Source organism: Pongo pygmaeus, chromosome 2 (assembly GCF_028885625.2).
Source record: "Pongo pygmaeus isolate AG05252 chromosome 2, NHGRI_mPonPyg2-v2.0_pri, whole genome shotgun sequence".
NCBI classification, from domain to species: domain Eukaryota; kingdom Metazoa; phylum Chordata; class Mammalia; order Primates; family Hominidae; genus Pongo; species Pongo pygmaeus.
The window spans coordinates 189,081,368-189,108,779 of record NC_085930.1 but is presented as its reverse complement, the minus strand read 5'-3'; the positions used below and the strand labels follow the sequence as shown (position 1 = coordinate 189,108,779).

Genomic DNA, 27,412 nt, shown 5'->3' with positions numbered 1-27,412 from the left:
GGATATCTCTTGATTATATATCTTAATTTTGAGGTTTTTCTAAGTCTTTGAAGTACATTGCTCACTCTGATGCCTGAGTAGGTTTTGATATTCACTGCCGATGTAAACATGATTTCACCTTATTGGAGATAAATTTAGTTCCATTTTTTCCTGCAAGTAAACAAGGTCAATAACTCCTGTTAGTCCAGTCGCGTAGATGAAACTCAGCTAAAACGTCATTAAAAATAACTGCTAATACTTTTTAAACACTTACTGTGCTTACTTTATAAGCATTGCTTCATCTAGTTCTTATGTCAGACTTAGAAGTTAGACAGTTATTACTGTGCTCATATTACAGATGAGAAAATAGAGACATAAAGAAATTATCTATAGTCATACTGCTACTAAGTGGGAGAGCTAGGAGTTCAATTTTGATCTGAGTGATTTCAAAACTATGATCTTAAGCGTTATGCCCGTGATTTTCAAACGTTAGCTTGCATAGAATCACTTGAAGGGGTTATTGAAACACAGCTTGATAGCTTCACCCCAGTTTCTAATTTAATGGTTTGAGAGTGGGCTACAAGAATTTGCATGTCTAACAAGTTCCCCCATGATGCTGATGCTAAGGCTGCCGATGCAGGTGCTGCACTTTGAGAAACGCTGCACTCTGCTACACTTCTACAAATGGTAATTTCCCCAGTGTTCTTTGGAAGAACTTGAACCCAATCTCACTGGATAAATATTTATGCCAATTCTCCCTTTATTGGAATAATCAAGAATTCACTTGAGGGCTTTTTTTTTTTTTTTTTTTTTTTTTTGAGATGGAGTCTCGCTCTGTCGCCCAGGCTGGAGTGCAGTGGCGCGATCTCAACTCACTGCAAGCTCCGCCTCCCAGGTTCACGCCATTCTCCTGCCTCAGCCTCCCGAGTAGCCCGCCTAGTAGCCGAGTAGGCACCGAGTAGCCAGCCTCAGGTGCCCGCCACCACGCCCGACTAATTTTTTTGTATTTTTAGTAGAGACAGGTTTTCACCGTGTTAGCCAGGATGGTCTTGATCTCCTGACCTCGTGATCCGCCTGCCTCGGCCTCCCAAAGTGCTGGGATTACAGGCGTGAGCCACTGCGCCTTGCCTACTTCAGGTTTTTGAACAGACTGACTCACAGAGAATTTAAAGCAAATATCCAAAATATTAAAATTCCCAATTACATAATTCATTTTCTATGAAATGAATATGAAATTCTTTTTCATGAAGGGCAAGGCTGATCTTTCTACATGAATTATGAAGATTTTTAAATTAGTTGAATAACATTCTGATCACAGCTTATAATAGTTTCAGTGAATATTTTGTCCTTCAAACAGACATATGATATGAGAATTAAGAAAAGGGTGGGCACAGTGGCTCACAGCTGTAATCCCAGCACTTTGGGAGGCCGAAGTGGGCAGATCACTTGAGACCAGGAGTTTGAAACCAGCCTGGTCAACATGGTGAGACCCCATCTCTACTAAAAATACAAAAAAGTAGACAGCCAGGCATGGTGGCCCATGCCTGTAATCCCAGCTACTGGGGAGGCTGAGGTGGGAGAATTGCTTGAACTCAGGAGGCAGAGGTTGCGGTGAGCCGAGACCGTGCCACTGTACTCCAGCCTGGGCAACAGAGCAAGACTCCTTCTAAAAAAAAAAGAAAGAAAGAAAAGGAAGCACTCAAATTCTAAAAGCAGCACTGGACAATCAGGAGAAAGCTATCTTCCTGGCACATTTAAATAAAGGAAGAGGTGTTTATCTTACATCCTGCTGTTGTCTCTTCCTATAGCATCTTGTGCTTTCTCCTTAATGGCATTTACCATGCTTGAAATTATTTGTGTAATATCTCTCATCTCTTCCAAATCCTAAACTCCACAAGGATTACATCTGTCTGTCTTGTTTGCCACATTCCCCCAGCCTGGGACAGTGCTTGGCAATATTTGTTGACTGGCTGATTTACTGCTCCGTGATCCATAATCTTACAAGCAACAAATCATAATCCCAGCAGTTACAAGTCGGTCTAGTGAGCTCCAGAGAGAACTTTTTACAGAATATACATTATGTGTTGGGGGTGGGGGGGTGAGGAGAGGAGAGATAATTATGTGAATGCAATATGTTTTTGTGCCCCATTCGTAAGCCTTTTCTGAAGCACATCTCTGAGATGACTTCTTCCTGTTAAATGATTTCTGGGCTGGAATATAAAGAAAACACACATTGCTTGAGAGAAACTAGTTTAATGAGGCAAAAAATAAAAACATCTTATGATTCCAATCCAGCTGTGTGGATATTTCCTGCCAAAAGGTGTAGGAGTTGGAGTAGTAGGGGATGCGCATGAATGCAAATGCAAATGAATGTCTAGAAGCCCAGATGGACTGCAGGCTATATCAGGACGACCCAGTGTCTGTGTTCTCATTGTCATGCTCCAGGTGACACAGTAGCTGTCCCTACCATTGTACACCAAGACAGAGGATGCTGACTGAGTCATCTCTCTCAGATTCTTAGATAACATGTCTCTCTTCACTTTCATAGCTCTTGTGATGATACTTGGTAGGTTGCAAAGTACTGGAAGAATAGTCATAAAGATCAAGAGGTTAGACATGAGAAACTTCAGATGAACCCCAAGCAAATAATTGAACAGAATACATTTGTGATTTAGTTCAAATGTGAGTTGCCAGCATCAGAAAGATAGGAACTACTTGCGCAGACTGATTCTTTAAGGAAAAGCCTTCATTCTGCGAGTTCCTTAAGCACCTGTTTGATTTACATGATGATGTTTGTTGTATTGTGCTGTAGTGTGATGTGCTATTGGCTAATGTGGAAAGAGATACTTTTGGCTGATGTGATGCTTTTGGCTTACTGTGTCTTTCCACATTACCCAATGTGGAAAGTCCAAATTTTTAGGACTAGAGTCCTAAAAAATCCCATTTATTACCATGCCTCCCTTAAAGATATTTTTAGGACTTCATCCATTATGTTACCAAGTACCACCTTTTAGGGCACAATTTCCTAGGAGATTTATTTCTGGAAGAGCTGTATGTGTCTTGAGCAATTGGTTTGCTTCCTATCTTAAGAAAACCAAAAAACTGTCTAATTGATTAGGGTTCAGTGTCCCTAGTTAGTAGTAAGGGGCTTAGGAAAATGGGACTTCATTGTTTTCTCTTTTGATTTTATACTGTGTAAAAAATACTGTGTATATATTATACTATGTATACATTGTGTTTTCTTTTTCTATTTTATTAATTTTTAAAGTTAACTTATATCCATTATGTAGCAAGGTACAAATAAATTGATTCAAAAATACTTTCCGAGCATTTATTAAGTGCCAAGGACTCTTTTAGATGGTGGGGATTCCATATTGAACAAAATTAATATGGCTCCTGTACTTACGGAGCTTAAGTTTGTAAAGATGTGAGAAGTATATTAAGGCATGTCTTGAGAATAGATATGTATTCTCCCGGTGATCTTGGGAACATAGTTTAACCTCTCTGAACAGATCTCCTTTTTCTAAAATAGAACAGGATAATACCTTTATTTTGTAAGATTTTTGCGAGGAGATCAAAAACAGAAGGTACACCTGTTAACCTGTTATATAACAGGTTATCTGTTAATGCCTATCCCTTTTCCCACTTAATAACATAAAATATTTTTTTCAAATGCTTCTGATTTAAACTCTGCATCACAAAAATAGATGTTTCAGATCCTCACTTAAAGCTGAGGGATGGATGCTTACACACAAATTTGATTTTATAAAAGGCCCAACCCAACTCAATCAAGAAGAAATTGAGAAGGGAAAGAAAGAAACTTGAGTAAATTTCCCTCTAAAAAGGGCAAGATGAAGAAAGGAGAAACCACCTGGAGGGGAGCACGCTGGTTCTGGTTGGGAAGAGAAATGACAGACAGACATAACGGAGGTTCCACTCAGATCAGAACTGTGAGGCTCCCTCTTTCCATTCCATTCGGTTTTGCCTCCAGAGAATAAACGTGAGAGCAGGGAGCCTGAAGGAACACCTCCTTCTTGTTATTTTTCTAATGGACATTTTGCCAGGTGTCTCTCTACAGAGTTAAGAAAGGCAAGCACTTCTAAACTTAACTACTATCTTTAAAAAGTTGGCTAAGCGCAGTGGCTCATGCCTGTAATCTCAACACTTTGGGAGTCTGAGGCAGGTGCATCACTTGAGGTCAGGAGTTCGAGACCAGCTTGGCCAACACGGTGAAACCCCGTCTCTACTAAAAATACAAAACTTGGCTGAGCATGGTGGCACACACCTATAATCCCAGCTACTCTGGAGGCTGAGGCAGTAGAATCGCTTGAACCTGGGAGGCAGAGGTTGCAGTGAGCTGAGATCGCGCCACTGCACTCCAGCCTGGGCGACTGTGCAAGACTTCATCTCAGAAAAAACAATTATTTGTTTTTATTTGTTTAGGGTTTTTCTCTTCTTACCTCAAAGATAGAGTTGAGTGTGGAAGTGCCTGCTTGTATGTCCAGATCATGACCACCTACTCAAGGCACATCGACTGCTGACCCAGTGGCAGCCTAACCTATTTGCAGACAAATTACTCAAGAGGGAAAAAAAAAATTCTACTAAACTCTGACCCTGAGTTCCTAAGCAGAATGGAGCCAGAGTTCCATCAAGCATGACTCAGCGATGCCTGTGAAAGAGCCCCTAATCATTTGCCAAAATGCAAGACCGAGCCCCTAACAAGGAGTAAGTCTGGGAGAGGTTTTCACAAGCCTAAAAATGATTTCTGTTTAGCTCATACATACTTATCAAGTACCTAGAGAGAGGCAGCTTGCTGTGGTAGTGGGAAGATCTCCAGCTTCAAAGTTAAGCAAACCCAGATTCAAATCCCACCACTGCCACTTTAACTTAAGTATTATTAAAGGAAGTATTAGAACCTACTTTGCCGGAGAGTTTCAAGGATTCTATTTGATCTCCCACATAAAGAGTTTGGCAGCGTCTTGTTACTTCCCTGACCTTGCTTTTCCATTTTACTGGTAACTGATGTACACAAAAAACAATCCGGGATGTACAGATGTGAAGCTACTAGAGCATAGAATGAGATAGTACTTGATGGAGCCCTAGAATCTGTGGAATGTTCTTCCAAATCCACAGCTGTCCTTAAGCTGGCCTGAGATATACAATACATTGGAGAATTGAGTAGAACTTGAGGACTCTGAAAAAAACTCATATGTTTTCATTCCGTAAGAACTCATTTCTTTTATTCTCTGCCGTCTGTGGATGTGTCACAGGAGTACCCACAAATACACACCAATTGTAGCATAGCACTTATACCACTGAAAATTCATGATATTTGCTGTCTTGCCCAAGATAAGGGGGAGATGAGGGAGAAAGAAGAAAAAAAGAAAGAAGAAGAAATTAATGATTCTCAAATGCCCACAATATTAACTGGGTTCTTTGGCTACAACACTGTGAAATGGGTATCATTATTCCCATTTTAACAGATGAGAACAGAGAAGCTCAGAAAGTCAACCTTGCCACACCCTTCTAAGTGGGAGTACTAGGACTGAAACTTAGACTTTTTGCCCCCTTGGTCCAGAGAGAGGTAGAAAGGGAGTTTTACTGATGTGCCACTTCAGTGACGCTTTAAAAAGCTACTACACCACAATGTCTTCAAGAATTTTATTTTAACATAAAGTTATCACAATGCCTTCTAGAAGAAAGAGCATACATTTGAAGGTCAAATGTGCCTATCCCCAAATCCTGGATTTTACTATACCCACCAAATGTGTGACCTGTATAAAAATATGAACGTATCCAGATTTTGCTACTTGGAATCTGTATGCTTTTGCCCAAGGAGAAAATAGATGACAGTGGAAATCGTGAAGTACTGCCAAGTAGAACCTATCAATAGTAGAGGCTCATGGCTGACAACATGGACCCAAGAATGCACAAACTTGGCTTCTAATCCAGCTCTAATGAGAGGCAATAAAACATAGGAGTTAAAAGCACAGACCCTGAGGCCAGACCCTGGGCTCTGTCCCCACTCTAACGCTTACTAGTTCTTCCCAGGTAACCTCTCTGTGTCTCAGTTTCTGCATCTTTAAAATGGTCATAACGAAAGCATATACCTCAAAGAGTTGTGATTTAGGTCCAGCCATGCTCCACATAAAGATGTTTCAAGGCCAGGCACGGTGGCTCACACCTTTAATCCCAGCACTTTGGGAGGCCGAGGCAGGTGGATCACCTGAGGTCGAGAGTTCAAGACCAGTCTGACCAACATGGAGAAGCCCTGTCTCTACTAAAAATACAAAATTAGCCAAGAGTGGTGGCGCATGCCTGTAATCCCAGCTACTCAGGAGACTGAGGCAGGAGAATCTCTTGAACCCAGGAGGCGGATGTTGCAGTGAGCCGAGATCACGCCATTGCACTCCAGCCTGGGCAACAAAAGCGAAACTCCGTCTCAAAAAAAAAAGACGTTTCAGTCAACAACAGACCACATATACGACAGTGGTCCCATGAGATTTTAATGGAACTGAAAAATTCCTATCGCCTAGTGACATCATAGCAGTGCTAACATCATAGCTCAATGCATTACTCACTTGTCTGTGGTGATGCTGGTGAAGACAAGTTACTGTGCTGCCAGATGTACAAGCATAGCACATACAATTATGTACGGCACATAATACTTGATCATGATAGTAACCAACTATGTTGCTGGTTTATATATTTACTTAACTATACATTTTATCATTATTTTAGAGTATACTCCTTCTGCTTATTTAAAAAAAAAAAAGTTAGCTGTAAAACAGCCTCAGGCAGGTCTGTCAGGAAGGATTCCCGAAGAAGATATTTTTATCATAGATAACGGATCCATGCATGTTATTGCCCCAGAAGACTTTCCAGTGGGACAAGATGTGGAGGTGGAAGAGAGTGACACCAAAGATCCTGACCCTGTGTAGGTCTAGGCTAATGAATGTGTTTGTGTCTTAGTTTTTAACAAGATTTTTAAAAAGAAAAAAGAAAAAGAAAGAAATCTAAAAATAGAAAAAAACTTATAGAATAAGGATACAGAGAAAATATATTTTTTTACAGCCATACAATGTGTTTGTATTTTAAGCTAAGTGTTATTACAAAAGGATCAAAAAGGGTTTTTTAGATTGGGCGTGGTGGTTCACTCCTGTAATCCCAGCACTTTGGGAGGCCGAGGCAGGTGGATCACCTGAGGTCAGAAGTTCGAGACCAGCCTGGCCAACATGGTGAAACCCCATCTCAACTAAAAATGCAAAAATTCACCAGGAGTGGTGGTGTGCACCTGTAATCCCAGCTGCTCAGGAGGCTGAGGTGGGAGAATCACTTGAACTTAGGAGGCAGAGGTTGCAGTGAGCCGAGATCACGTCACTGCACTCCAGCCTCTGTGACAGAACGAGACACTGTCTCGAAAACAAAGCGGGGGTGGTTAATTTAAAAACTTATAAAGTACAACAGTTACAGTAAGCTAAGCTTAATTTAATTATTGAGGAAAGAAAATTTTTTGGTATAAATTTAGTGTAGCCTAAGGGTACAGTGTTTATAAAGTCTACAGTAGTAGACAGTAATGTCTCAGGCCTTTGAACTCATTGACTCACCCAGAGCAGCTTCCAATCCTGCAAGTTTCATTCATGGTAAGTAACCTATATTGGTGTACCATTTTTTTATTTTTTATATTATATTTTTACTGTACATTTTCTACCTTTAGATATGTTTGGATACACAAATGCTTAACCATTGTGTTATAATTGCATACAGTATTCAGTACAGTTACGTGCTATATGAGTTTGGAGTCTAAGAGCAATAGGTTATATCATATAGCTTAGATGTGTATGAGGCTATATATCACCTGGGTTTTGGTAAGTACACTCTATAGTGTCCACACAACAATCAAATTGTTTAATAGTGCTTTTCTCAAACTGTATCCCTGTCATAAAGCAATGCATGACTGTACTATCAAAATATATATGCATGAAGTATGTAGCACAACACCTGGTATATTTTAGATGCTCAATAAGTGATTATTACTACTACTGTTACCATTACTGCTGCTATTACTGGGCTACTGGCTTTGATTTAAGTTATTCTCTCTGAGCTTCAAGTATCTCTTTTGTGAAATGAGGATATAATTGTATCCACTTCAAAGAGGTGTTTGTGAGATTCAACTGGAAACTTTATAACATGCTGAATACTATTTTGGTAGTTATTTTTATTAACGGGATGCTCTGATGCCCATCTCTTCTTTGGACCATCACACTCTTCAAATAAGTTTGCAGTTTTGAGTAGTTTCTTTAGAAGCAGAAATTGTTACATTCACTGCCACACACCAAATAAAGAAGTGCTCTATTCCTGGAGGCTTCAAAGTAGAGAATGCATCTCATACACAGCCATCTTCTCCAGGGGTGACCTTTATAAACATCCTCCCTGTGCCTCCTTTGTTCTCAGATTGTTCAGGAAATTGTTTAATTCAGAAAGTCAGAAAATGCTCTCTACCTTCCTCCTGGCAGAACGCATAAGCACTCTATTTTCACAAAATACATCACTACAATTTTCAACTTTTTCCAGTAATCTTCAAAAATTGAGTGACTTTTCTGCACATCTCTCATCACTGAGGTAATTTGTGTTGGTTTCAACATCACTGAACACAAATGTACTAGTTCTTCCTTAAGGCATGTTTGATTAAAGTTATAGTTTCTTCTCTTTTATTTTATTTCATCTCTATGCCAGCTAGGTCTCCCCAAATCTTCAGATCCAGACAAGATTGACTCAAAGCACTACTGCACTGTAAAATTCAAAACCTCCCGTCCCAGCACTGCCTCACAAGATTGCTATGGATTCTGGGGATGCTAACTTCTCTGGTTCTGAGCTCCTGCTTCTGCTATATCAAAGTTTTTTGTGGATTTTTAAAAAATCATTCAACAAATATTTGAGTACCTACTCTGTGTCAGGTGCTTTTCTTGGCTTTATATGTATGACACGGAGCAAAGCATACAAAGAAATCACTTCCTTGTCTTCTTATTCCACACCTTGTCAATCTGAGTGCAAAATTTGGCTCCATTCTCAATCACAAGCAAAAAGGCTGCATCTTATAGCAGGTGTTTAAATTAAATTATTTCATTTAATTAGATAATGTAGAGGATTTTTTTAGCCAATCTTCTTTCTTTCCTTTCTCCCTGTCTAAACTGCTACTATATTTTAATTTAAAGTAAATATGATTTTCACTATCACTACAAAGGCTTTGCAGAAATTATAAAAATGTCCCATGGCTGAGCCATAAACTCATAACAACCTTTCTTTGGGCTACAGAGATCAAAAGTTTTGAAATTATCACTGAGGAGAACTCCTTTAAACTCTTACCCAGGAGCCATCACCGTCCCTTGTCTTTGCCTCAGATGTTGGTGGAGAGGTTTGGGAAGGGGATGGTTTTATCCTTCTGTAACCTGACTTTGGAAGAAACCTCAAAGAGTCCGGCAGATATATCACCTATCAGTCCATTCATGCCTTCATTCATCCATCCAGCAAGCCTTCATTTAACCCCTTTGTGCCCACATGACTGTTTGTGGCAACACAAAACAGAATGAGAACCAATATCCAACTTTAAGAAAATCACAGTGTAGACTTCCATTAAAAAAATGTGGTGATTGTGCTGAATCTAGAAGAATACATGGAATTCACCAGGTAAAGATGAAGAGAAGGGAATTCCATGTAAAGGAAACAGCCTCTGCAGACAGAGCACAGTAACCTGGACCTCTACAGACTTAATGTGTAATGGTGAGTAGTGTAGTATAGCTGGCTAGTGTAGTGCTGTCGGGGAGGAAGTGAAGGAAGAAGAGCCTGCACATCAAAGCAGAGAAAAGGGCTCCAAGAGTCCCTTTCCTCAAGAACATTCCATGATGCCAGGCAACTCTTACAGTTTGGACTATCCTCTGTGGAACTTTGGCACCCTGTAATAAGACTGACATTCTAAGAGCCATGTTTGCACCTAAGGAGATGCCTGCTATCTAAAACATCAATCTCTGTTAGTCAAAGAAGAATTCAGTTGGTGTATTTTTATCAGTCCTTCCTCTTGCCTGTGCAGTCACAAATATCATATACAGAGAAATCATATTTATCAAAGGTCCTAGAGTTCTAAAGTATATAATTTCATGGCTCATTTTAGAAAAGGAGAAAGAGATAAAAATGTTAACATGATATGATATAACTTAAAAATAAAATCATCAACATTCACAGACTCTAAGCTGAAAAAAATTAATAAAATTCTACGGTACTAATTTAAAGAGTTCTAGCTAGACAATGAATTCTGTAATACACGAATCCAAGTTAAGTTCTTGCAAAAACTGTCAGTCACTTTCTTTGCTTACTGTGACATAGTTTTTGTTTTATTCTTGTAGCAAAAAACACTATGATATTAAAATATCCAAATGCAAGAAATACATTTCTATTTCCAATTAAATATTCTCTAAGAAAATAAGCAACTTTTAATAAGGAAAAATGCAAACATGTTTATTTTCACTTTTCAAAGAAAAGCTCAAACTCTAAGCCTACTGAGCAAATTGTTTTAAGTTCTTGGGAAAAAAGAAAAAACATCTCTGCAATTTTTAAATCTTGATGACTTAAATATAAAAAGCCCTACAACAGATTAGGTTAAGTTTTTACTGAAACTTAAAATCTCTTAAAATAATTTGCAATAAGATCTTTAAAGAAGTTTATTAGAAATGGAAACAAAACCAGAAAATGTGTCTATGTTTTTATACCATTGAATAAATTACCCATAGACATATAATTTATACCTAAAGTAACTGTGATGGCCTAAGGAAAAGTAAGCCTTTGAAATAACTTCCTTCCATGACCTTAGTGGCAACATTCTGAGAAAATCAGCCATTAAGTATAAGAAATTAAAAGCAAGTCTCTGTGTTTTGAAGTCTAGCAGAAGAAATACTATACAATTTTGATTAATGAGAACACTCAAAGGCATTTGGCTATTCTAATTAGCTGAAAATTTTCATCACTTCAAGACTGACTAAAGGGAACAAAACACCTTTTCTTACCAGCAAGTCTTTCTAACGTGTGTGAATACTTCATTCTACATTACTAAGTACAATATGCTAAACCTAATTTTTTCTTTGAAGGATGAGGATATGACAGGCCTGAGGGCTGTTACCCACTTATCTTTCCTTAATGGATGGTTCCTTGGATATAGTTGTCAGAGTTGGGTCTGAATACATATTGACTGTGGGCCATAACTTGGAATCTTTAGAATCCTTTAAACGAGGTGGTTTGCTTGGCATTTTTTTCCTAAACATGAAACTTTTTGGAAAAAATAATAGAGAATGCTGGTTAATCAGGGTTTTTGTCTTATTGCACTTGAACAGGTTATATGTGACTAAAAGAAAATATTGTGATATTGTTAATAGGAGAGTAGAGATTTGAGCAATTCCAAATTTTCAAACATAAATTCTAATAGGCTAAAACCATTCTGAGCTTTCTTCAATTCAGTGTTTATAGGAATTGCTTCAGTGGAGGACCTAAAACCTCTTCTTTCTGAGAACCTTTTAAAAGTTTAATTTAAATAAATAGCATATGCTTATGTAAGAATAACTAGGATCTTAAACTTAAAGGATTAATTTTTTGTATATATAACATCTACCTAGAATTAGTATCAATTTCAACCTGTCTCATAAAATATCAGTATCATGTAGTTGCTTTTATCTTTGGACCTAAAAGGCCATAATTCATTATTTAGCAGATTGAACTGAGTTCAGGCCAAATCACTTTTAAATGTTAATTTAGTCTCTTTTGATATATATCTGAGAGTTAGAAAGAAGAAAATGTAGGGGTTAGTGGGGAGTCCATTTATAGCAGATTGAGAAAAACTTTTAAGCAGCTTGAAACCAGTATTATCAAATTACTCTTCCATTAACAATGGCTTGAGACACAGAGTATGGGCATATTTCCAGTATAGGAGATAGAGAGATACAGGCAATCATGTTTCATGCCCGATAAAGAGTAGAAATGATCCAATACCTTTGTGAACTAAACAGTCCACCAAAGTGTTCTAGTCTTTCCAAATTGGAAACAAGATATGTGATGCCTATTTGTAATTCATCAGACAAACCAGTGTACTAATGAGTAAAAATATATAGTTTTGGAATTGCTTGAACTATTCCAGCAGTCTTAAAGTCTTCTATTTTGAATCCTTTCTTAGACTTTGAAAGTCGAAAGTCATCTTTCTTGTTGTGATTATGTAACTGTGGTTGGATAGATTTCCTAACATGGTTCTATATTTGTCAATCCTAGAGCACATAAAACAGTCTGTGAATTCATTAGCAATCTTACGGTACCTTGGAGTCTTGCAACTGCAACTATAATGGGCCAGATCCAGACTTGCTTTGGATTTCTATTGTTAGAAGTCCATTAACTTTGTCATTATAGTGTAGCATTATCAAGTTACTATTTCAAATTATAAATAGTCTTTTCAGATTCTATGGACTCCCAAATACACATGGAAAATAATTTACTCAGCTAATAGGATTTTGCTGATTTATAACATTATTAGAGCATATTGAATTCTTATTTTTACATATATCACCTAGTTTATCCTCACAAAAACTCTGCCATGTCAGTGAGGCAGTTATTAGTATCATTGGCACTCTCCAACTTAGAGAAAAAAAAGATGTCTGCCCAAGATCACACAAGAAAGTATTATTGTTTCTGAGTCTCAAACTCTTTGTTTCCCCGCACCATGTCCCATGTTCTATCAATAGAAACCCCGCCTAACCTCAGCAAGCACACATATAAAGCTGGGTTGCCACATCCCACTGGGCTAGGGTATCCCTCGGCAGCTCGGAATTGATAAGCAAACAGAATAACACACGAGAAAAGGCAGGCACTTGACAACTATTTTCTTCCCCTTCTGTTTTGTCAGTTAAAGCAAACCTCTAAGAACAGAAATATGGAATATAGATTGTGGGACTTGAGTCTAAGCACAGCCCAGACACTGGCTTCAAAACCACTGGAATTTTTCTGTCTGGAGTGCGCCTCCTGGTTGTACTCCTAGGCTAGCCCCTCATCTTCATGAATGTCAATAAGTATGGTGGGAAAGAGAATTGAGAGGGTTTTTTTCTTTTAATAAGTACTTAAATGGTAGCTCCAAGAGCAAACTTCATATGTCTATTGACATTTATAAGAGGTGTTCTACATTTGAAATGAATCAATACTGTGATTATAACCAGAAAGTTTTATAGAAAAGTAAAATGAACTTGTACATCATCTGTATACCAATAGAAAGGTGAATTATACATTTATGGTGATTAGAAAAAGGGAAACTGGCTTTATTAAAATATTCTGCCACTCCCGGGGTTCTAACTCATCTGAAGTCCCCCATGGATATCATCTAAGCTAATGTCTTCATTTATAAGTTGAAACGAGTCAGGCTGTGTCTGACAGCAAAGACAAGGTGTAAGCCCTACCCCAGAATATGCTACAGAGATATTGGCAAGAGCTTTCTTCAAATAAAATTTAAAAACTATCAGTGGTACAGGATTATTTTCCAAATGTTCTTTTTTTAATTTGTTTTCTGTTTACGTACATATCAACTATATATCTTGACTAATGTCTATATTAACTAATAGAAGCCTCTAAGTGTATATAATTTAATAAACTTTTAGCTGGAAACAAATAGCTTCCTTGGAGCATTCACATTTAGAAATCAAAAGAAATTCGCTTTTTCACGAGAAAATTGTTTTCAAGCAGTTCAAAACTATAATTTGAGGTCATGTGACTAAAACCTCCATTTAGTGAGAGAAAGCACAGCTCTGCTGGCACTGAATGACCACTTGAGGCACAATCTTCATTTAAATTTATTTTGGGCAACTCTCCTTGACAATTAGGTCATGGCATGTTGTAGGAGGCCAAGGCTTCCAAATTTCTGATTTTCAATACCTATGAAGTCCTTTTGAACATACTAGAAACCACAAAAGGAATTAGCTAAGAGGGCTTAAAGTAACATTGTTAGTGAATTCTTTCTGGATTTTTCTAAACAGAGATGTAAGTGTAAGACCACTTCGCAGTCATTCATAGGTGGTTGTTCTATTACTGTGTAGTTTACTAGGGCTTCCATAACAAAGTACCACAGATTGGTGGCTTTAGCCATAGAAATTTATTTTATTTTCTCCCATTTCTGGAGGCTGGAGGCTTGAGATCAAGGTGTGGGCAGGGTTGGTTTCTTCAAAGGCCTCCCTCCTTGGCTGTCAGTGGATGTCTTCTCCCTGTGTCTTCACATTGTCTTCCCTCTGTGAATGTCTGTGTCTTCATCTCCTTTTCTTATAAGAATACCAGTCATATTGGATTAGGACCCACTCCAATTGACTTCCTTTTAACTTAATTACCTCTTTAACAACCCTGTTTCCAAACACAGTCACAGTCTTAAATACTGGGGCTTAGTATCTGTGAGATAGGAAAACCTATGATTTTGGGAGTACACAACTCAGCTCCTGACAGTTACTAATCCCAAATCATTAGAAACTGGTTTGTTATTATCTGCTTGTGGCTAGATTCAGCATCCTGGTCTTGCTTCTGCTCCTTGATCTCTGTACCCTATTAGTCTCTTTTAATTTAAGTCATCTGAACACTTGTCTTTGCTTTGACTTAAGTCATCTCAACTTGGCTACAGAGACTCAGACTTCCTCTTAATTTGCTCATGGATAAGACATTTTCTCTGTACATTCATTATTTGCTGCTTCTATTGCTGATATTTAAGTCTCTCTGCTCTTTTCACATCTATTTTTCAGTTTCTTTTATTTGATCTTGTTATGTCCCCAGTGGCTTCTGAATTCAAGTTCATTGCAGTGTTCTCTATAATTGCCCTAAACTGGAAGAACTCAAATATCCATCAACAGTTAAATGGGTAAATTGTGGTACATTCAGATGATAGAATACTCTGCAACAGTAAGACTAGGAGAACCATTGCCACTTATTCCATGGATGAATACAAGCAAAAGATTGCATACTTTGTCACCTGTCTCATAGAGACAGTTAAGCCAACAGAGCCCATGAGCTTAGCAGTCATAGTTCGTAGTCAATTCATATTTCAGTACCTACTATGTGCCAGGCATTGTGGAAGGTGCTTTCATATGTACTATTTCATGTAATTCTCAAAAATCTATGAAGTAGACAGTAATGCCATTCTATTTTCAAAAGATAAAACAGCCAACCCAAATGTCCAACAATGATAGACTGGATTAAGAAAATGTGGCACATATATACCGTGGAATACTATGCAGCCATAAAAAATGATGAGTTCATGTCCTTTGTAGGGACATGGATGAAGCTGGAAACCATCATTCTTGGCAAACTATCACAAGGACAAAAAACCAAACACCACATGTTCTCACTCATAGGTGGGAATTGAACAATGAGAACACATGGACACAGGAAGGGGAACATCACACACTGGGGACAGTTGTGGGGTAGGGGGAGGGGGGAGGGATAGCATTAGGAGATATACGTAATGTAAATGACGAGTTAATGGGTGCAGCACACCAACATGGCACATGTATACATATGTAACAAACCTGCACGTTGTGCACATGTACCCTAAAACTTAAAGTATAATAATAATTTTAAAAAAAGGTAAAACAGAAGTTTAGAGAGAAGAGTTTATAAAAGGCAGAGCTGGGATTGAAACTCCTCTCTTCTGACTCCAGTCCTGGTGTTGGTGCCAACATGCCACGTGGCCTTCCTACTTTCTCCTCCACTGACCACTTAGGCTCCACTGGTTCCATTAGCTGGTAATCACCTTGACCACCCCCAGCTATATGCTGACTGTGGCTTGAAGCTTTAAGGTCTTTCTATACTTTTCCTAACTCTTCTCCACAAAGTGAGAGACTATTATTCATCTGCTTTTAAGGACCCCAACAGCATTATGAGGAGCCAACCCACACATTGCCAATGACCCCCAGAGAAATGTGGATAAGCAGAGGTGCCAGAGTCAGTTCCACAATTTTAGAATAGGAATTCCCAAAGTCTCAGCTTCTTTCTTGGAGCTGTTTCAGGGAAGTCAGGCAGATGGAGTACCTTAGCTGCAGACCTTCTTGGCTAGTATCTTGTAAACTTGGCCTAGTTTCTGTAGTTTACTTTTCTTAAGTTATATCAACAAAACTGGGACATTTGGTGACTGCAGAACCAGCTGATAAAAACACTTGCACCTACCAGAAAATGAGAAAAGCCACAGAGAAGGCTACTGAATAGTCAGGCTTCAAGTGTACAATTCTGGCTCAGCAATTAGCAGTAAAATGTGCCTTAAACATTAATAAAGGAGGTGAATTCCAATTCACTAGTTAGTTGCCTTCCTCTGGAATAAAAATGATATAGTATAATTCTACCTTATGACATCTGGATAAGTTTGCTCTTTGATTCAATAATTAGTAACAGAATATTTAACATACAGTTTTTTTCATCTCTAAAAAAAGGGGGGAAGACGAGACATGGTGGCTCATGCCTGTAATCTCAGCACAATGAGAGGCCAAGACAAGAGGATCACTTGAGGCCAGGAGTTTGAGACCAGCCTGGGAAACATAGCGAGACTCCACCTCTATCAAAAAAATTAAAAATTAGCCACACAGTGGTGCACACCTGTAGTCATAGCTACTCAGGAGGCTGAGGCAGGAGGATCACTTGAGTACAAGAGCTCAAGTTTACAATGAGCTATGATCGCGCCACTGAACTTCAGCCTAGGCAACAGAGACCCCATCTCAAAACTAAAACAAAGAAAAAAAGGAGAATTTAATCTTCTTGCTCCAAGATAATGACCTTCAACATTTAATGGCCTCCAATTTAGTAGGAGGATGAAATTCTTCGTTGTGACTTTTTTTTTTAATTTGGTATATATATTTTATTTACTAGAGGCAAGAAATTGGGGAAGTACATCTAATCCCTGATAAGTAAAAGAATTCCAAAGGTAATCATATGAATCCAAGGGAACATTTTCATTGTCTTGACCCCATATTTACCTGCAGAGAATCTTGTTTATTATATTTACTTTGGAATACTTTCCAATCATAAAATACACTGAGAAACCAGGCCTCAAGACCTCTTTCCCTACTTCCTTTCCAAAAGAGGTTGTGTCTCACCTCCCCCTATGCCCAAAACACCATTGCTTCAGCATGGTCTAAGCAACTACCTATGTTGATGATGAATGATTCTCATGCTTTACTTTCTCTTGAATGTTAAGATGTCCATCCATTTGTGCAAGTAAGGTACAAACAGTCTGAAGTTCTTATATTTGGGGAGGCAGGGCAGAATTTTTAGAAAAAGTAATTTTTATATCTTTATATGTTAGTCATTTTCCTTTACTTAAAGAACACCAAAAAGTGCCTGTTTGCAAATGATCTGAGATATTTGACAAGGAATTAAAAAATAATACCAATAACCCTTTAATTGGGATTACATTTTTTTATTACATATTTCGCACAATCTTCAAAGGCCTCTCAAAATATAACAAATTTGGGATTTATCATACGAAAAATAAAACAATATATTTTTCTACACTTACTTATTAATTATGAAATATGTATTATTTATGCCAGCCTCAATGTAAGGCCAAAGGCAAAAGAAAAAAATGTTTTTAAGGCAGACCACCCTAGATAGGAAAACTTGCTTGCAGGTGTATGATAGAGATGCTCATCCTTAGGATAAAATAATCTCTAGTAACTTAGAACCACATTCATCAGAGGAAACCTGATACTAAAATTTTACTGATTCAAAGCCAGCCATACGTGAATGAAAATCAAGTGCTATTACCTTGACCACTGTGGTAAGATTGCTTGGAAAACAAAGAGGGTAAATAAGCCCTGGGACATGGTAAGAGTGCGATGGGAGAATGTTTAATCCTCTCAAAAGAACAAACAAATGGTAAATTGTTTGTGGACAAAGGGATATTATTAATTAAAAATAAAGCCTTATCTGTCCTTCAGAGCAAGTTTTAAGCATCTTTACCCAGCAACATCTTATTAATTTTAATGAAATTTTATTTAGGTGCTTGAAACTATTTTATTTCCTTAAAAGTCTAATTAAAACTTTTTATCTAATTCAAAATCACCTTCTATCAAAGTTGGCCATATAATGTGATTTCAGTATGAAATAATTTGGAAAAGATATCCAGTACATATATTTATTGAGTGCACTTGAGATATCCAGTACATATACTCATAGAGGACTATACCAAACAATGTGGAAATGTTTCAAAAGATATTAACACAATCTTTGCTCTCACAAGGCAGTTTCATTAGTGAGACACAGCCAAGGAATAGTTTACAAAATAAAAGATAATAACAAGGTCCCAAGGAGGAGCTTAGTCTGCAGGCACAACTCAGAAATTTGGGGTATTGGACAGTTCTGTTCCTCAAGTGACCAACTGCATAGTCAAGAAAAAAAAATGGCAAGAACTACTTTGGAGCCAATCAGTGACTCTGGTTTTTAAAGGCTAATAGACTAAATTTTTAACAACAACAACAACAACAGCAAAAGGACACAGATTGGCCAGGCGCAGTGGCTCACGCCTGTAATCCCAGCACTTTGGGAGGCCAAGGCGGGCGGATCACGAGGTCAGGAGATAGAGACCATCCTGGCTAACACGGTGAAACCCCGTCTCTACTAAAAATACAAAAAAATTAGCCGGGGGTGGTGGCAGGCGCCTGTAGTCCCAGCTACTCGGGAGGCTGAGGCAGCAGAATGGTGTGAACCCGGGAGGCGGAACTTGCAGTGAGCCAAGATCGCGCCACTGCACTCCAGCCTGGGTGACAGAGCGAGACTCTGTCTCAAAAAAAAAAAAAAAAAAAAAAAAAGGACACAGATTGACTCAACTTCCTCAGAAGTGCCAAAGTCCCCCTGGATGGTCAGGAGTCCACCTTGAGCCAGGCTGAGGCCTGTTGTCTGGTGGAGGTGGAGGGGTTACATTTAGAGTAACCATGGATATTACTTGCCAATGTTTTCTACCTCAGTTCTAAAGGGTCCAGGCTTTTAGAGAGTGTGTTTTAAGAACTACAAGATGAAAGGTGCTGTTTGAGCACATGCAATTATTGTTTGTCAATTTAAAAAAATTTTTTTCAAAAGCTTGTGAGTACTGTTAGGAAAGATTTCCTTAACAAAAACAGTGAGGCCAGCAGCAGTAGCCAAGGGGGCTGTTAGGGCAGGAACAGCCATGATGGAAGCAGCAGCATAGATCACCCAGAGACAACCAGGACAGCCACTCCAGGGACAGCACAGCAGCAGTAGGGACAGCACACTGACTGTCGGTGAGACGACCCCAACTCAGAAGGAGAAGGGCCAATTTATCCACTTGGCACAGTGGATACAGTGCATAGGGACCATAATACTGTTAAGCATCCACGAAAATGATTTAACTTCACTATCCCTTAAAATCAGAACCCCCCAAAATGGACTATTTTGTAACAACTAATATGCAATAGTAAGTACAGTCTGGATTATTTTTGTCTTTATACCAATGTAGTAATAGAATATGATTTTCTTTAAGGCAGTAGCTCATGAAGCCAAAAGTGCCTAGGGCCCATGAAAGTCATAATCTCACCCTGTTCCAATCACTCAGACCAAGGAAAGTGAGTATACATATGGCGGCCGTGGAATTCCAGTAGTGTTCGTAAGTGGAGGCTTAGAATCAAAGACGGTAGAGATTGGTATCCATGACTTTCTCCCACCTGCTCCCTTCCCCCACTCAATCACTTTCCCAGTCTGGGTAAAACAAATAGTGCCAATTAACACATAACACAAATGGAAGGTCCAGGAGTTATATAATAGAATGTAATTAGTGTAACTCCTCATTAATCCCGGAAGACTTCCTAGAAAAGATGATGGCTGAAGAAATGTGCACCTGTTGCACGGAGAAAGCAATGCTGGAGGGGAAAAAGAGACAGTAAGGGAGAAACACATAAAGGGTCAACTGGAAATCTTTCTTTTCAATACCCTGTGTCATTATTTTAAATAGATAGGTACCAATTTCTTTTCTGCAACTTGACTACCATTATTAAGGAATTGTAAATCACATTTTCTAGCTGCAAACAGATCACTGAACCATGGTAAATTCATCATGGATTGTAAATTCCACATATGAATCTCTATTTAAGAAAAGCAAATTCTGTCCGTGCTTCCCAATTATTTACACCTAGATCTGTGCTTCTTTCAGAACGTTTAGAAACAAGGATTGACCAGTATGTCAAGATTTAGCTATTTGTACCACTTTTAAAACTTACAAAACATTCTGTTGAGAAGGAAATAAGACAGAACCAACATGGCCTGAACCCTAATCTGTGTTGGAAGAAATCTGCAGACGCACACTTTACTGGGAAAGGACACTGCAAAATATTGCCCTGACCTTTTCCTGTGTTGGGAGTTTGAAGAGAGCATGACACTTACGACAGTAACTTTGACATTTAGCTCACCAAGTGAAAGAAGATTATCCTGCTTCTGTGCATGAGAGACAAGAACAACCATCAAAATTAGCCTTTTGGTGGCTAGTTTTTTGCAGGTGCTTAATCCAGGGTCCAAAATTTTTTAGCATATGCAAAACTAAAGACCGTGCCAGGTATGGTGACTCACACCTGTAATCCCAGAACCCTGGAAGGCTAAGGCGAGAAGATTGCTTGAGCCCAGGAGTTTGAGACCAGCCTGGGCAACATAGTAAGACTCCATCTCTAAGAAAAAAAATTTTTTTAATTAATTAGCAGAGTGTGGTGGCACACACCTGTAGTCTCAGCTACTTAGGAAGCTGAGGTGGGAGGATCCACTTGAGTCCAGGAGGTTGAGGTTGCAGTGAACCGAGATCACACGACTGCACTCCAGCCTGGGCGACAGAGCAGGACACTGTCTCAAAAACAAACAAAAATATATAGATGGCAGGAGTTTGTTTACATGTATGTATACATAAAGAAATATATTCAATATATTCATACTTGTAGGCTTGATCTTAGTAGGTCTATCCTTTAAATATTCAGCCTAAAAAATCGTTTAATTGCTGGTATTATAAAATAAAATGATTTTTTTAAAAAAATTCATGAAAATATTAGGGTTGTTAATTTTATTTTCTTAGTTCTGTTTTTTATCAATTTTTGGCAAGAAGTATATTAATTTTTATAATCAGAACAAAAGGAAGGCTATTTTGAAAATTCATATGTTAGATAATTTTGGGTTGGCAGAGATGTCTAGTCTTTTACTTTTGTCTAGTCTTTTACTTTTCCCCTAATCTAACCTATCTCAATTTCTTCTGTTTAATATCTCTAATAAAGAAACTCTGGATAATTGTTTAAAAATAATGAAAATAAGTTTTAAATTACAAATTCCTTGGTAGCAGTAATAGAATCTGCAGCTAAACCAGTGGCCTGTGTGACTGTGGAATTGCATACTTTAAGTAGTTTATGCACCAAAACGGATCTCAAGAAAGTCTTAGTAAAAGTGGCATTTAATGGCATTTAGCTAGCATTTAATAAGAATTAGAGGGATGCTAAAGCTTATAAACCTACTAAGATCTACAGAATAAAAAAGAAGTTTGTATATATATAAAATACTTAGGTTACTTTTCTGTGAAGATAAAAGCAGCAAAAGCATTTTGTTAGAAACATGCTTGTGCGTGAAGTTATTGACCATTCCAGACTAGAGAAAGAAGATATTTCTCAGAAAATGTTTGCCTATGTGATTATAGTGAGAAGTGGCTGCTGCCCCAAATCTGAGCGAGATCATGAACAACGGACATTTATGGCAGTCAGTGAGGGCAGCAGGGAGAGCCCTCCAGCCTCACTAAGCCACGTGAACAGACACCAGTAAGGTAGAGACGAAGCAGGAAAGCCTGGAAAACAGGTCGGGGTCCCCGTCCTGGCTGGGCCACAGAATGGCTTTGAAGCCTTGGCCACATCACACTGTCTCTGGGCTTCAGTGTCCTCAACTATCTATGGAAGATAATATCTACCCCACAGAGTTACCACAAAATCAAATAAATGAAGTTATGTCAAACATTTAGCAGAGTGCCCAGCACGTGGTCGCTTCTTGAAATAGTTTAGCCCCTTCCCTGTGAAACAGGTCCAACCTTTCTCATCTGAAGCATCTGATGGCTCCACAGCCTGGTATCCAGCCGGAGAGGGTCCTGTGATGTCCAGTATTGTGTATGCTGTTTCTTATGTTCTGTATTTTAAAAATGGAAATAAGTGGACCATGACTTGGTTTTCTTAATAAATGTTAATGGCACTGTTAGACTCCCTGTGTTTCATTCATTTGTGCCTGCTCTTATAATAGAACTTAATAAAAAGATTATTCTCTAGAATTATTACTTGTTAGGAAAGCTGTCATTCTGTATATTTCCTAAGTGAAGAAACAAACGACGGAAGAAATAAAAATATCAAACAATTTTCCACAGGAAAGCATCGAGAAAAATAAGTTTCTCCTTAATGTTGATATTGTTTTTCCAGTCAACATTATTTCAAGAAATTAAACCAGGAAGTGAGAAAAAGTGATTTTGAAATATTACTTGAAAAGAAATAGGCTGAAATTATTGCTGGAGGATACCACAATATGATAATCAACTTCTAAAATGTCACTATTCTTTTTCATTATTGCTGAGTGGCATAGAAGCATATAGACTTAATGTTATCTAAAGTTTATAAACTGCTTATATGCTTGAATGTATATTCAGTGTATGTTTTATTTTGTCTGTCTTCATGTTGTCTCACATAATAGATGAAAACCGACCCTTTGGTGTGGTTATATTTTGAAAATTGAGTTTGAAGTCTGAACAATTACATATATATCTTACAATGTTTTTGAAAATTGAGTTTGAAGTCTGAACAATTACATATATATCTTACAATGTTTTTGAAAATTGAGTTTGAAGTCTGAACAATTACATATATATCTTACAATGTTTTAAGCTACTGCCTTCAAAAAAGAAAGAAACCTGCACAGTTATATTGTCATCAGCCCTGCAGAGCTGCTGATAAGCAAATTTGTAAAGTTCCATGAATTGCCAAGCCAATTATCAGTGAGGTTCTGATTTCTAGAAGCATTATCCCACGAGATAAATGGACAAGTCAGAAATAACACAGCTGGATTTTAAGATAACAGGTGGAGGAGGCAATTTGATTTGGGGGAAATCTTGCATTGCTACATCAGTGTATTCACTTGATTTGGCAGTGGTTTTAGACACTGTATCTGGTACCATGGAGATGTCACTGTGGCAGACCTTCCCATTCTGTCCTCAGACTGTACCGCACTTGTAAAACAGTGACGCTCATGGGGTATTATCTCAAAAGCCAAAAGGCTGTAAAGAAAAAAGTTGCTAGCAGGCACTAACATGGGTGTGTCATGACTCTTTTCAGGTAGTAGGTGTAACCTTGAAGAAAAAGTGGCACTGTCTTCAAAAAAGTGACCTGACCCTGGCTTTGGTGGGTTTTTTCTGCAAGAAATAAAAAGCACCGCATGTATTTATTGTACATCCTTTCTAGCTGACCACTGCTTTGTTCTAGAGTTCAGCATGAAAGGACTAATTTTTGTTTTGTTTTTGTTTTTGTTTTAGTGAAATGGCATGTCCCTTGCTAATTCTAGCTATTATAGTTGCACATGTAAAGAAATATCTCTATGTAGTTTATGGATTGGTAGCATTTCAAATAAATAACGTACCGAAAAATTGACCAGAAATTTTTTGAGATGCTTATCAATTGACATTTTTTCTTAGCCCAAGAAAAGAATCTAAATTATTATTTTCTTAAATTAAATTATACCTTGTAACATTAGATTTGTTATTTTAAATATAATAGGAATTGAAATATAAGCATGCCACTTTGTTTATTGCTATATTACTAGAACTTACTGAAGCATGGAAAGAATTCTTCACAAATGACTTTGCTCTCTTGAAAAACGTAAGCTGCAAAAATATTTGTTATAAACCATATTTAGTCTGTAAATGAGTGTAGCTTATAAAGATGTACTAAGTTTATAGCGTGTGATGTTTCATCCAAATAATTTTTATATTTTAATAAAATGTAAACAAGTTAATAGTGCCATAATAAATCTTTTCCCAGAATTCAGAATTGTTTGCATCTCCATCTTAGGAAGTTCACATTGCTTCATTAAAGAAGAAACCGGGAATCATTATGCACCTCAATTTGTTATGCAGTGAATCAAGTTATCCTTTATTCTTCCAGAAGTCAGTTATTCTATGAATTGTGGCCATATAAACTTTTCAAAACACATACATATATGAAAATTACTACTGACATATCTGCTGAATAAAATCTCTAGTATTTGATATTCCGTCTTGGAAATAACACATTATAATTCAATAATGCTAGTTATAAAGTCAAAACAAAACAAACAAACTTTCAGCATTGTAAACAGATACACACATTTAAAAATCTATTAGCTATACAAAAACTTTTTCTTTGTTCTCATAAAGAAAAGCTGCCTCTGGCTACATTTTAGAAAGTCAGTGCCTGAGAAAATGGATAATGTTTTGATCCCTAAAGTAAACCTACCTTCTAAATACTTAAAGCCCTTTGAAAGCACAAGATAATGATGTAATTGTATCCTTTTTGTTGCATGGAAACGATCAAGCTTTATTAAGTTCTGAGTTAATATCAACCCTGGCTCTTAATTCCCTTTTCCAATATTAGACCCCCATATGTCGGTTTTCGTTTCTCTGCCTGTGATAGATCTGTCTGCTACATTTGTATTTTAAGTAGATTTGCAACACAAATATTCATATCTTTTCTTAGTATAAAATTATTTTCTTCAGGGAGGCTCTACACAGAGACCTGAGAAAATTGAAGTTTTTGGTTTTAAAGTATTTAAGGATTATTTAATTTTTACATAGTATGAAATTTTTCTAATTGGGATGGAAAGGTAATATTTTGGGGGGCTTTCCCATTATACCATATCTAGTCTCAAAAAATGTAAAAATCTGGTAAACTCAAATAACAGAAAGCCACCATATCCCTTTACAGTTTATAATTCTACTTCTTTGAGACAAATAACATAGGGATATGTATGTGTTTGTGCACACATTATCTATATATATACATATACATATGTATCTATAGATATATAGAGAGATATAGATTAGTGCTGCAATATTAATTATCCTTTACTGACATCTGTATTTATGGGGTTCTTCAGTTAAAAGCCACTTCTAAAACTCTATTAAAATTACTTGGTCTCAAAAACATTGAAAGTTGCAAAATGTTTTTTTCATGAAGTTTATACCATCTCCACCAAACAGACTGGATGAATTACTGTTATGTCAAGCCACTGGAGGATTTTTAGATATTTTGCAACATTTTTACTCTTTTTATCCCAATCCACTCAAAAATGGCAAAGACTCCAGAGATCACCCAGCAAAAGCCCTCTGTGGGAGTTGGATCCTGCTTCTAATCTCTATCCCAAACTCCTGTCATTCAAAATATTTAGGAATTATGTAGTAATAATTTATAAATGAACATAGCAGGCAACCCATAGTGTTTTTAAATTGATATTACAAAAAATTCATGTCATGTTAATTTCCATAAAACATATTATACATATAAAATACTATGTTAAAATTAAATGTAATATGTCAGCTGTAAAGGGGAAAAAGTAGCTAACTAAAAGTTCACAAATAATCTTTTTTCAGATTTTGTGTGTTTTCTCCTCAGCCAAAAGCCTCAAGATTCACGTGCAGCAGCCTACCTCTTCATTTATGTTGGATTGCTCTTTAAACATTAGAATATCTTGTAATAAATAATAAGTTAAAGATCTCTCCTGATACAGTCATTGTTGATTTCACTGTTATAGGGAAAAGGCTCTAGGGCGGCAGATAAGGCTGTTGCCATGGTGATGAAGGAGATACCGAGGGAGGAGTCTGCTGAAGAAAAGCCCCTCCTTACTATGACATCACAGGTGGGCAGACCCATAGGGTTTCTGTAGGAAGCTGACATATGTTAATATATCAGACATTGTGATTTTTAACTAGAAAAAAAAAACTTTAACTCTTGAACCAATTTTTCTAAAGACAGTTTCAATGAAACAATTATACAAATACAGATGAAAACCAAAATTGCTAAAAAAAGAAAAATTCACCATCTAGTTATTTATTTGTGAATATTAATTTCATTACTCAACTTTAGTTAAGAAAAAAGAGAAAGAAAATATATGTGCAAGTAAAACATGTTGCTTCTTTATAAAGGAGTCTTGTTAACAACTTTGGGAAAGAAATAACAATTAAGCTAACAGTACATTTGAACAAAAAAAATCAAATTCCTATGAATAAATACAAGTTATACTGTATACATATGTCAGTTTACCAGTAGAATATCTAAATTTTCTTAAATGTTAAATATATTTATGTTGTGACTATGCATACTACATATATGTCTATACATATTTATGTGGATAACTAATTTACAGGAATGAGCCAGAAGTCCCTGAGTCCCCATGCAGAAAATGGCATTTGTGACCCCTCTTATACTTAGTGACCTTGAGAACAAAAACGTCATCTCTATTATAAGCACATGAGAGCCATTTTCAGCATTTATTATAACAAGTATAGAAAAAAGTCTGCATTTGTATGCAAAGACATGTGGAGACTGTGAATCCTATATGTCCTCGGGGACTTTTGAAACACCCTGTAAAATCTACATAAATATGTATAATGAACTCATCACCACTCTGTGGAACTACCAGTTTTAAAATCGCAAATGAGAAATATTTTTACTTGCATTTATCTTATAATTTAGATTAGATTATTTTAAACATTTCATTTTTTCCATTCAGTTCCGATTATATGATTCAGTTCCGATTATATGAACATGCCTAGAATTCAAAAAATGTCCATTTACAGTCCTCATGAAAGACATTTATATCAAAAGCTAAATTATGGCAACTTATTTTTAGAATATCAGCGGATCTCATCCCCAGCTGCTGCCAACATGTGTGGTTTGATTTTATTCTAAATACTATGTTGTAAGTTATAAAAATCATAACATATAACATCAAAATTAAATAATTTTTAAAGCTATTAAAGATTCCCAAGACTTTGGGATAAATTTTATGTTTTCAGCTTTTTTTATCCCAAAAGAAGAGATGCTTCTTCCTAATAACACATGGTAATCATTGGAAAGAAATTTGCTTGTTATTTACCAAATTCCTCATTCTTTACTTAATATACATAGTAAAACATATACAGTTTTATACTGATCTCCTGTCAATCAGAGTCAGACCTCTGTAGACTCCCATGTCCAAAATATTAAGTCCACAGTCCCTCAGGTGAATGCTATGGGAGGTGAAAACTACTTGAAGTTCTTGCTTAAGGGCAGAGCCATACAACAGTAGATAAGACCTAACCAAATTTGCAATTGGCACAGTTGTACTGTAACATATCATCTCAGGACTTCAC

At 37.2% G+C, this 27,412-nt stretch overlaps 1 protein-coding gene and 1 long non-coding RNA gene across 12 annotated transcripts in view; one reads left to right on the top strand and one right to left on the bottom strand.

The window, feature by feature from the left end:
• PEX5L (peroxisomal biogenesis factor 5 like) overlaps window positions 1–27,412 on the top strand; it is a 243,910-nt gene that overhangs the window by 114,223 nt on the left and 102,275 nt on the right. For 4 of the 11 annotated variants that reach the window (XM_054479450.2, XM_054479448.2, XM_054479446.2 and 1 more), the window contains one exon: window positions 25,813–25,917. The exons of 5 other annotated variants lie outside the window; for them this stretch is intronic. In XM_054479450.2, coding sequence (XP_054335425.1) covers window positions 25,813–25,917 — 105 coding nt within the window. Of the gene's footprint in view, window positions 1–23,363; window positions 23,430–25,812; window positions 25,918–27,412 lie in introns of all 11 variants that reach the window. 2 more of the 11 variants (XM_054479447.2, XM_054479454.2) reach the window with 1 other exon arrangement.
• On the bottom strand, window positions 2,219–25,853 carry LOC129032370 (uncharacterized). The gene is made up of 5 exons (XR_008501348.1): window positions 25,708–25,853; window positions 23,855–23,908; window positions 22,079–22,173; window positions 20,744–20,862; window positions 2,219–2,560 (listed from the first exon to the last, which is right to left on the bottom strand). It is a non-coding gene; the product is annotated as an uncharacterized LOC129032370 (long non-coding RNA).